This window comes from Pantherophis guttatus, chromosome 18 (assembly GCF_059756535.1).
Source record: "Pantherophis guttatus breed Tessera chromosome 18, ASM5975653v1, whole genome shotgun sequence".
NCBI lineage: Eukaryota > Metazoa > Chordata > Lepidosauria > Squamata > Colubridae > Pantherophis > Pantherophis guttatus.
The window spans coordinates 5,438,171-5,449,233 of record NC_142080.1 but is presented as its reverse complement, the minus strand read 5'-3'; the positions used below and the strand labels follow the sequence as shown (position 1 = coordinate 5,449,233).

General features: G+C 49.2%; 1 protein-coding gene across 2 annotated transcripts in view; it reads left to right on the top strand.

Annotated features, from left to right (window-relative positions):
- The first annotated feature begins 1,478 nt into the window (after positions 1 to 1,478).
- Positions 1,479 to 11,063, top strand: part of PLCB3 (phospholipase C beta 3) — a 50,591-nt gene continuing 41,006 nt past the window's right edge. The window contains exon 1 of one of the 2 annotated variants that reach the window (XM_087880846.1): positions 1,479 to 1,907. In XM_087880846.1, coding sequence (XP_087736972.1) covers positions 1,809 to 1,907 — 99 coding nt within the window. In that variant the 5' untranslated portion in view covers positions 1,479 to 1,808. Of the gene's footprint in view, positions 1,908 to 5,203; positions 5,522 to 11,063 lie in introns of those variants that run through there. The other variant, XM_087880845.1, reaches the window with a different exon arrangement.

The following is an 11,063-nucleotide window of genomic DNA, read 5'->3' as shown; positions in this document are numbered from 1 at the left end:
GAGAAAAAAGTCGGCGGGAAGCGAAGGACTAGTAAACAAGACCCCCCCCCAAAAAGGGGGGGGAAAATAAAAATACAAATAAAAACAAGACACAGAGCGTGCAAAAAAATTCAGACGTCCAATAATAACTTTCGGAAGAATTCCAACAATTCAAAAAGTTGCAGAAGCCGGAATGACATTTTTTGGGAGGGTGGGGGAAAAAAAAGTTTTTCCAGGAGTTTGCGGGAATCCGAGTGGATTTTTTAAAAAAAGGGGGGGCTTCCTTCCCTACCTTCTCTATCTTTCCCTCCCTCCTTCTTTCCTTCCTTCTTCCTTTTCTACCTTCTATCTTTTCCTTCCTTCATTCCCTCCCTCCCTCCTTTTTTTCCTTCTTTATCTTTTCCTTCTTTCCTTCCCTATCTTCTCAATGTTTTCCTTCCACCCTCCCTCCCCCTCCCTTCCTTTCTTTCTCCTTCCCTGCCTCCTTCCCTCTCTTCCCTCCCTCCCTCCATTTCTCCTTTCCTGCCTCCCTCCTCTTCCCTTCCTTCCTTCCTCTTTTCTTCCCTCCCTCCTCTTCTCTTTCTTCCTTCTTTTCTTCCCTTCCTCCCTCCCCCTTCCTTCCTTTCTCCTTCCCTCTCTTCCCTCTCTTCCCTCCCTCCATTTCTCCTTTCCTGCCTTCCTCCTCTTCCCTCTCTTCCTTCCTCTTTTCTTCCCTCCCTCCCCCTTCCTTCCTTCCTTTCTCCTTCCCTGCCTCCTTCCCTCTCTTCCCTCCCTTCATTTCTCCTTTCCTGCCTTCCTCCTCTTCCCCTCCTTCCTTCTTCTTTTCTTCCCTCCCTCCCTCCTTTCCTTTCTCCTTCCCTGCCTCCTTCCCTCTCTTCCCTCCCTCCATTTCTCCTTCCCTGCCTCCTTCCCTCTCTTCCCTCCCTCCATTTCTCTTTCCCTGCCTCCTTCCTCTTCTCTTTCTTCCTTCTTTTCTTCCCTCCCTCCCCCTTCCTTCCTTTCTCCTTCCCTCTCTTCCCTCCCTCCCTCCCTTTCTCCTTTCCTGCCTTCCTCCTCTTCCCTTTCTTCCTTTCTCTTCCCTCCCTCCCTCCCCCTTCCTTCCTTTCTCCTTCCCTCTCTTCCCTCCCTCCCTCCCTTTCTCCTTTCCTGCCTTCCTCCTCTTCCCTTTCTTCCTTTCTCTTTTCTTCCCTCCCTCCCCCTTCCTTCCTTCCTTTCTCCTTCCCTCTCTTCCTTCCCTCCCTCCATTTCTCCTCGCTTAACAACCGCCTCGCTCTGCAACTGGACATTCCAGATCGAACCCATTCTGGCCATAAGCCCGAGGACTCTTCTGTACGAGTCTGCCTTTTTTGCTGGAGAGGCTGTATCCCTGCTTCTCTTTTGCTCTGCATCTCCAGATCAAAAAAAAAGTTTGTAAACTTTTCTGGCCCCCTCCTTTCGCTTTTCTCTCCCCTCCCGCTCCCCCCAATCCCTTCCTCCAAGCCCCCTCCCCTTCAAAGCCCATGGATCTGGCTTCTATGCCCACCCCGGCGGGGAACGATGGGCTCTGCAGTCCTGGCACACACACACACACACACACACACCCGCCCCGTGGGAAGTTGGCCAACTTTTGATCAAGAAGTTGGCCAACTTTTTCTCTCCCTCTGCTCCTCCCCCGGGCGGGGTGGGGGGAGAACCGGGGCGGCCTCTTTAAGCCGCCTCTCCTCCCCCGGCCCGGACCCACCTCCCGCTCAGTCTCCGCCTCGCTGCCTCCGGAGGCTCCGGCCCTGGGAACGGCAGGCGAGAAGCGGGCAGGCGCAGGCGGGGGTCCCGGCGGCCAGCAGCGCGCAGCCATGGCCGGGGCGCGCCCCGGGGTTCACGCGCTCCAGCTGGAGCCCCTCCGCGTCCCCGAGACCCTCATCAAGGGCAGCAAGTTCATGAAATGGGACGAGGTGAGTGGGCGACTCCCCCCACCCACCCCTTGTTTTTCTTTCTTTCCTTCCTTCCTTCCTTCCTTCCTTTCTTTCCGCTCCCTCCTTCTCTTTTCCTTCCTTCCCTCTCTCCTCCTTCCTCCCTTCCTTCTTTCTAGATTTCTCTTTGCCTTCTTTCCCTCTCTCCTCCCTTCCTCTCTCCCTTCATTCCTTTTTTCTTTCCTTCTCTTTTCCTTCCTTCCCTCTCAACTCTTCCCTCCCTTCCTCTCTCCCTTCATTCCTTTTTTCTTTCCTTCTCTTTTCCTTCCTTCCCTCTCAACTCTTCCCTCCCTTCCTCTCTCCTCCCTCCCTCCCTCCCTCCCTTCATTCCTTTTTTCTTTCCTTCTCTTTGCCTTCCTTCCCTCTCTCCTCCCTCCTTCCTTCTTTCTTTCCTTCTCTTGCCTTCCTTTCCTCTCTACTTCTTCCTTCCTCTCTCCTCCCTCCATTCCTTTCTTCTTTCTTTCCTTCTCTTTGCCTTCCTTCCCCCTTCCCCTTCTCCCTCCCTCCAGTCCTTCCTTCCTTCTCTCCTCTTTTCCTTCCCTCTCTCCTCCCTCCTTTCCCCTCCTTCTCTCCTTCCTTCCTTCCTCCCCTCTTGCCTTCTTTTGCCCTCTCCTTCTCTTTCCCTTCCTTCCCTCTCAAACCGTCCCTCCCTCTCCTTCCTTCCTTCATTTCTTCATTTCTTCATGCCTTCATTTCTTCATGCCTTCCTTCTTCTCTTTTTTCCTTCCTTCCCTCACTCTCTTTTCTTTCCTTCTTTCTTTAGTTCCCTCCCCTTTCCTTCCTTCCTTCCTTTCCTTCCATGGTGCAAAGTTTTCTCGCCTTTCCCCCTTTCCTCGCCTCCCTTTTCTTGCATGTCCTTTCAAGAGACCCTCGCCCCGCCCCTCCCTCGCCCACTTTCCCTTTCTTTGCACCCCACATCTTTACATCCGGGGGGAGGTGGGTGGGTGGATGGGTGGGAACCGCCTGCTTTCTTAAGAACGCGGCCGGAGAGGGTGGGGAGTGACAGACAAACAGACGCTTTTCTAGGATTATTATTATTTTTTAATCTTTTCTCACTGCCACTTTGTTGGGGGGCGGTGAGAGAAAGAGAGAGAGCGTCCTTCCTGAAAGTCCTTTCACTTTCCACTGAGTTATGCCCCCCCCTTGTCTGCTGCTGTAGGGAGGGGGGCGCAAAGGATACCCCACCCCAGCCGGAATGGCTGCTGGTTCCTTTCTTTCTTTCTTTCTTTCTTTCTTTCTTTCTTTCTTTCTTTCTTTCTTTCTTTCTTTCTTTCTTTCTTTCTCTCTTCCTTCCTTCCTTCCTTCCTTCTTTCTTTCTTTTTTCTTCCTTCCTTCCTTCCTTCCTTCCTTCCATCTTTCTTTCTTCCTTCCTTCCTTCCTTCTTTCTTTCTTTTTCTCTCTCTCTCTCTTTCTTCCCCCCTCTCTCTCCCCCCGCCTCCATCCTTATATTTCGTAAGACGCTCTTAAATTCCTTTCCTTCCAAACTTCCTAATTCTTTGTAGCTGCAGGAGGGCAGAATATATATATATATATATATATATATAGAGAGAGAGAGAGAGAGAGAGAGAGAGAGAGAGAGAGAGAGAGAGAGAGAGAGAGAGAAGGAGAACTCTTTCCTTATGCAAATTTCTCCCGCAATCTGGCTCCCTCTTTCTCCGTAGGCATCTCGCCCCTCCCCCCAAGAAGACCCCTCCCTCTTTTTCAAGCGGGGTGGGTGGGTGTCCATCACTCATCCTTTGCTCCTTCCTTGCCTGATCAATTCATCAGGTTGTTGCAAACTTTGCTTTATTTGCTGTGATTCCTTTGGGGGGGGGAGGGGAGTTGCAGAAATGAGCCCCCAGCCCATTAGTTGGCTTTGAGCCCCTGGGGCCTGCTTGGGCCCCCTTCCTTCTCCAAGAGCCCCCCTTCCCCTTGCAAAGACCTTAACCCCCCCCTTCTCCAAGAGCCTTTTCCCCCTTAAAAAGGCTCTCCCCCTTGCTTGGGTCCTTTTACAAAGTGGCCCCTTCCCCTCCTCTTCTCCGTCTCCCTCTCCCCCTCCACTCCAAAATCTTGATCCATACACTTTCCTATGGCCCATCCAAGCTAGCTTTGTAGACTCATCTCTTGACCGGTTTGTGCCAATACTTTCCTGGTGTTTGGGATGACACTTACTAATTTGGGGGGGGGGTCTCCTTGTGGTGTCCTTTTCTCTGCCTGAAGCTGGAGACATTGGGCAGGTGGGAGCCGAGAGTCGAGACAACCTTGGTCACTGGGTGGACTTCAACTCCCAGAATTCCCCCAGCCAGCGTTGCTTGCTGCGGTGGAGACTTCTGGGAGTTTGAAGTCCACCCATCTGGAATCGTCCCGCTCCAAAAACTCTCCTTGAATTAGAAATGGTGTTTCTCAGCTTTCTGATTTGGGGTTGGACTAGATGACCTTCCTCGGTTAATTGGCAACTTTGGGCCTGGTGGCTCAGCAGACTGATAGCATTGTGATTAACACCAGCTGTCTGCAATTACTGTAAGTTCGAATCTCGCCAGGCTCAAGGTTGACTCAGCCTTCCATCCTTTCTAAGGTAGGTAAATTGAGGACCCGGTTTGTGGGGGCAATAAGCTGACTTTGTATAAAATATGTACAAAAAGTATGAAGGCTATTGCTTAACGCATTGTAAACCGCCCTGAGTCTCCGGATAAGGGCGGCATATAAATCAAAATAAAATAAAATAAAATAAAAAAACTTTAAAGACAATGGAGACTTCAACTCCCAGAAATCTCTGCAAGCGGCAAAAAAAGCTGGCTAAGGGGATTCTGGGAATTGAAGTCCGTCCACCCGTCTGAAAAATTGGTAAAAAAAAATTGGTCGAGAAAGAGGGCTAGAGGTACCGTGTTCCTGCGCTAATTCCTAATATTTTTCCTTCTGTGAAATCTTCCCAGCTGTGTTATCTTCCCCCAAATATCCCAATTCATCCCCTGGAATTCACATTTCCCCCCCCCCCATTAAAGCCTCCCACTGCCTTTTCTGCTAAGTCCCCTTCCTTACCTCCCATTTCCCCCACGCACCCACCCACCCACCCCCACCCACTCTGGTTCATCCGTTGCCTGCCCCCCCCTTCCCCGCTGTGGGTTTCACAACCTCACAACCTCACAATCTTCAACAGCCTCTCGCAACCCGCCCCGGGGTGTTTGACTACTTCCTTCTCTCCAATCCCAAAAAAGGAAGTAGCCAAGTTGAGGCTTAGAAATGAAAAAAAAGAAAAGAAAAGAAAAGAAAAAAGCAGTCAAATAAAAGAGATATCCCATCCAATTGAGCCTCTAATGCCGAGGGACTCAAATAAGAGAGGGAGGGGTGCGGAGAAAGGAGACCCCCCCCCGACACACACACACCAATCGAAAGAGGAAAAATTCAGAGCTGCTCAGGGAAAATATATATATATATATTCTTTTGCTGAACCTTTCCAAATCCTATCTCAAATATTTCAAACCAGCTGTCTTACAGGGACAGAAGGAAGTCTGCAATTTGTGGCATTGCAAAGGGTTGCAGACACACACTCTTCATTGTTGTGGGTCTCGAAAGGCGGCCTCCGTTTCTCCTTTGCGGTGTCACCCGGACCTGCTGAGGTAGGGAAGAAAGCGAAGGCCGAACTTTTTTTTTTTTACCGAATAACAGAGTTGGAATATGGACCTTGGAAGTCTTCAAGCAGCCTAGAACCAAAGAGAAATTGCCTGACAGTGAGAACAATTAACCAGTGGAACTGCTTGCCACCAGAAGTTGTGGGTGGCTCCAACACTGGAGGTTTTTAAGAAGAGCCTGGTGGCGGGCTGTTCCACTGGTTAATTGTTCTCACTGTCAGGAAATTTCTCCTTAGTTCTAAGTTGCTTCTCTCCTTGCTTAGTTTCCATCCGTTGCTTCTTGTCCTGCCCTCAGGTGCTTTGGAGAATAGCTTGACTCCCTCTTCTTTGGGGCAGCCCCTCAAATATTGGAAGACTCCTATCATGTCACCCCTAGTCCTTCTTTTCACTAGATCCATGATGGCGAACCTATGGCACGCGTGCCACGGGCGGCACGCAGAGCCATGTCACCTGGCACGCCAGCTCAGCTCCGGTGCGTATGTGTCGGAGTCTCTGGAGGCTGGGGACAGCAAAAAAGTCACTTCCTGTCCAACCAGAAGTTGAAGGAAATGGGCCGTTTTGGCCTCAGAGGGGTGGGGAAGGCTGTTTTCGCCCTCCCCAGTTGCATAGAGAGGATCTGGAGCCAGGTGAGAAAGAAAAACGGGCCTACCGGGCTATCGTGTGCTAGGAGCGGGGGAGAGGAGGGGGGTCGCATGCCCGGGGTAGGGTGCATAGAATTATGGGTGTGGGCGCACGTGCACGCGAACCTCTGCCGCCCCCCCCTTTCCTGGCACGCGATGACAAAAAGGTTAGCCATCACGAATTCCAGTCAATTCTTGAAAATTTTCTGTGTTGGAGCATTCATAACTTCTAGTGGCAAGCTGTTCCATTGGTTAATTGTCCTCACTGTTAGGAAGTTTCTCCTTAGTTCTAAGTTGCTTCTCTCCTTGAATAGTTTCCATCCGTTGCTTCTCGTCCTGCCTTCTGGTGTTTTGGAGAATAGCTTGACCCCCTCTTCTTTGGGCAGCCCCTCAAATATTGGAATTCTGCTATAATGTCGCCCGTAATCCTTCTTTTCATTAAACAGCTGCTGTCTGCAGGCCTTGTTGCAAGGAGAAGAGAGGGCTGGGGTAGGATGGAAGGGTGTTTGGGGGGGCTGGGGACCCCCAAAAGCAGCAGGTGGGGCCAAATGGAAGTGAATAGAATAATAGAATAATTTTATTTCTATACCGCCCTTCTCCCGAAGGACTCAGGGCGGTGTGCAGCCTATTAAAAGCCCAAGACAAACATCAATTAAAATAATTTAAAATTATTAAATAATTCGGCTCAATTTAAAACCCCAGAAATTTAAAACACCCGATTTAAAATTATTATGTCGATAGCCCGGCCTGGCGGAACAACAGGGTCTTGAGTGCACAGCGAAATGCCCGGAGGTCGGAGATCTTACGCGCTTCCAGTGGGAAGTTCATTCCACAGGGCTGGGGGTCACGATTTAGAGGGCCTCTACCCCAGAGGTTCCTATCTTTCTTTCTGTCTCCTCTCTTCTTCCCTTCCCCTTTTTCCTGCCTGAAGGATGCGAAAAGAACTCTCGACAAATATTTGGATATAAGTCCAAAGAAACATCTTCCCGGATTTCTCTGCCAACTTTGGATCCCTCCGATTTTGGCTTCGAAATCCTTTCTCGGACAGCAGCTGCAGGGCGGAATCTCCCAGGGAATCCAAGATGAAGTCAAATCCGAGATTTTACAGATCGCCAAAGGGGTCAAATCCGCACGCAGAACCGTGTCGTGTCTCTCTCTCCACCCCCCCTGCCCCCCGAAGGGATTTGAGCCACGCTGGGAAGCTTGCTTGGGCTCTGGGTTTAAGCCTTTTGAAGAATTTTTTTTCTCAAGCTAGTCAACTTTGGGAGGGGGGGGAAATGGGACTTCAACTCCCAGAATCCCCCAGCCAGCATACTTTAAGAGGGGTGGACTTTGACTCCCAGAATCCCCCAGCCAGCATGCTTTAAGAGGGGTGGACTTGGATTCCCAGAATCCCCCAGCCAGCATACTTTAAGAGGGGTGGACTTCGACTCCCAGAATCCCCCAGCCAGCATACTTTAAGAGGGGTGGACTTCGACTCCCAGAATCCCCCAGCCAGTATGCTTTAAGAGGGGTGGACTTCGACTCCCAGAATCCCCCAGCCAGCATACTTTAAGAGGGGTGGATTTCGACTCCCAGAATGCCCCAGCCAGCATACTTTAAGAGGGGTGGACTTCAACTCCCAGAATCCCCCAGCCAGTATGCTTTAAGAGGGGTGGACTTCGACTCCCAGAATCCCCCAGCCAGCATGCTTTAAGATGGGTGGACTTCAACTCCCAGAATCCCCCAGCCAGCATGCTTTAAGAGGGGTGGACTTTGACTCCCAGAATCCCCCAGCCAGCATACTTTAAGATGAATGGACTTCAATTCCCAGAATCCCCCAGCCAGCATACTTTAAGAGGGGTGGACTTCGACTCCCAGAATCCCCCAGCCAGCATACTTTAAGATGGGTGGACTTCAACTCCCAGAATCCCCCAGCCAGCATGCTTTAAGAGGGGTGGACTTTGACTCCCAGAATCCCCCAGCCAGCATACTTTAAGATGGGTGGACTTCAACTCCCAGAATCCCCCAGCCAGCATGCTTTAAGATGGGTGGACTTCAACTCCCAGAATCCCCCAGCCAGCATGCTTTAAGAGGGGTGGACTTTGACTCCCAGAATCCCCCAGCCAGCATACTTTAAGAGGGGTGGACTTCAACTCCCAGAATTCCTTGCTGGCTAAGGAACTCTGGGAACAGAAGCCCACCCACCTTAAAGCATGCTACCTAGAGAATCCTGGGAGTTGAAGTCCCCCCATCTTGAAATCGTTACGGTTGAGAAATACTGCTTTAAACAGGACAGAAGCTGATAGCCAAAACAGACTTTCAATCCATAGACTGGTATTTGGGTGGGGGGTCCTGAAAAACTACCTAGGAGGGGGTCTTGGGGTTATTTATAGCAGGAGGTTAACGTTTAAAGACCTTTCAAAGTCCCTCTTGTTTTTGCAACTCCTTCCATACCTGTTGGGAATTAAATAAGTTGCTTGGTGGTCTCCTTTTCTCCCCTTATCTGTAGAGAGTGGGGGCGGGGTCCACAACAGAGAGACCCACCCCTCCCTTTCAGCCTGAGCAAATAGATTCTGACACCCCTTTGTCCTTTTAGTTATTGTTTTATTGCCCGTGGCAGAGCGGGGATTATTCTCCCCTGCCAATATTCCCACAGAGATAACGGTCCAGAGGGCAGGGAGCGAGTGCGAGGTCACGCTCCGGGTGTGTCCGATGGGAGCCGGCTAGTGAAATCTGGTGGAAAGGGTTGTTCCTTTTTTTTTTTTTTTTGCAAAGAGGCCGATTCAAATCACTTTAATCAGCAACGTGCCCCCCCCCAGCCCCCCGTTCACTTTTTAAAATCTTTTCATCAACTCGCTGCCCGGTTTTCCTGGATCTTGCGTGCACACTCAGAGGGTGGGGCGAGGTTTGCATTAAAAAATTTGGCTGGGGAAGAAATTTTGTCTGCCCTGGGGATGCTCCTAGCTCTTGATGGCATGTGTGACATTTTCTCTCTGTCTCGCTCCCTCCACCCATCCACCCGTCTCTCTCTCTCTCTCTCTCTCTCTCTCTTTCTCTCTCTCTCTCTCTCTCTCTCTCTGTGTGTCTGTCTCTCTTTGTTTCTGTCTTTGTCTCTTTTCTCTCTCCCTCACTCCCTTCCTCTCTCTGTCTCCATCTGTCTCTCTTCTCTCTCTGTCTCTCTTTGTCTCTGTCTCTCTCTTCTTTCTCTCTGTCTCTCTCTTTGTCTCTGTCTGTCTGTCTTCTCTCTCCCTCCCTCCCTCTGTCTTTCTCTCTTCTCTCTTTCTGTCTCCATCTCTCAATCTCTGTCTCTGCCTCTCTTTGTTTCTGTCTCTCTTTCTCTGTCTCTCTCTTCTCTGTCTCTCTCTTTGTCTCTGTCTGTCTGTCTTCTCCCTCTCTCCCTCCCTGTCTCTCTCTCTCTCTTCTCTCTTCTCTGTCTGTCTCCTCTCCCTCCCTCCCTCTGTCTCCCTCTCTCTCTTCTCTCTCTCTCTGTCTCTGTCTGTCTGTCTGTCTCTCTTCTCTCCCTCCATCCCTCCCTCTCTCTCTTTTTGTCTCTGTCTCTGTCTCTCTTTCTCTCTCTCCCTCTCAGTTTCTTTGTCTCTGTCTGTCTGTCTCTCTCTTCTCTCTCTCTCTCCCTCCCTCCCTCTCTCTGTCTCTGTCTGTCTCTGTTTCTCCCACTCTGTCTCTCTCTGTTTGCAAATGGTATTTCAGCAGCCACCATATCTTTTCAAAGTATTGGAAACCAGAAAAGATTTCCCTCCCAACTCTTCAAAATCTCTCAAGTTGCTTCTAGGGAAATCAAGCGAGGATAGACTTGATTTCCTGGCTGCATTTTGGTTTAAACTGAAAGTTTGCAAGCTGAGAACTTTTTCGGCCACAGAAGAGCATCGTAAGCGTGTTTTTTTGAGGGTTGGGCTGGCCTGTTGATTTGGTGCAATGCACGGTGGAATCTCCTTTCAACAGAATAACAGAGTTGGAAGGGACCTTGGAGGTCCTCTAGTCCAACCCCCTGCTCAGGAGCAGGAAACAGACGAACGGCTGTCCAGATTCTTCTTAGAAACTTGGAGCACCCACAACTTCTGCAGGGAAGCCATTTAATCGATTAATTGTTCTCACTGTCAGGAAATTCCTCCTTAGCTCCAGATTGCTTTTCTCCTTGGTTAGTTTCCACCCATTGCTTCTTGTCCTGCCCTCAAGTGCTTTGGAGAATAGCTTGACTCCCTCTTCTTTGGGGCAGCCCCTCAAATATTGGAAGACTGCTATCATGTCTGTCTATATATATTTATATATAGAGAGAGAAAGAGAGTAGCCATATATAAGTAGCCAGTACTTATACTAGCCTGTACTTATAATAGCCAGTACTTATAGACAGTAGACAATATTTAAGTAGCGGAAGGCAGGACAAGAAGCAATGGATCTATCTATCTATCTATCTATCTATCTATCTATTTATTTATTTATCTTTCTATCTATCCTCATCCATCCATCCATCCATCGATCCATCCATGTATCGATCCATCGATCCATCCATGTATCTATCTATCTATCTATCTATCTATCTATCTATCTATCTATCTATCTATCTTATCTATCTATCTATCTATCTATCTATCTATCTATTTATCTTTCTATCTATCCTCATCCATCCATCCATCCATCGATCCATCGATCCATCCATGTATCTATCTATCTATCTATCTATCTATCTATCTATCTATCTATCTTATCTATCTATCTATCTCTGTTGCTTCTTGTCCTGCCTTCAAAGATTTAGATAGATAGATAGATGTCTATCAATCATCTCTGTCTGTCTATCTATCTCTATCATCTATCAATCATCTATCTTCTATCACCTGTCAACTATCAATCATCTCTTTATCAATCATTTATCTATCCATTTGTCAGTTAGTATATCTGTCTGTCTATCTATC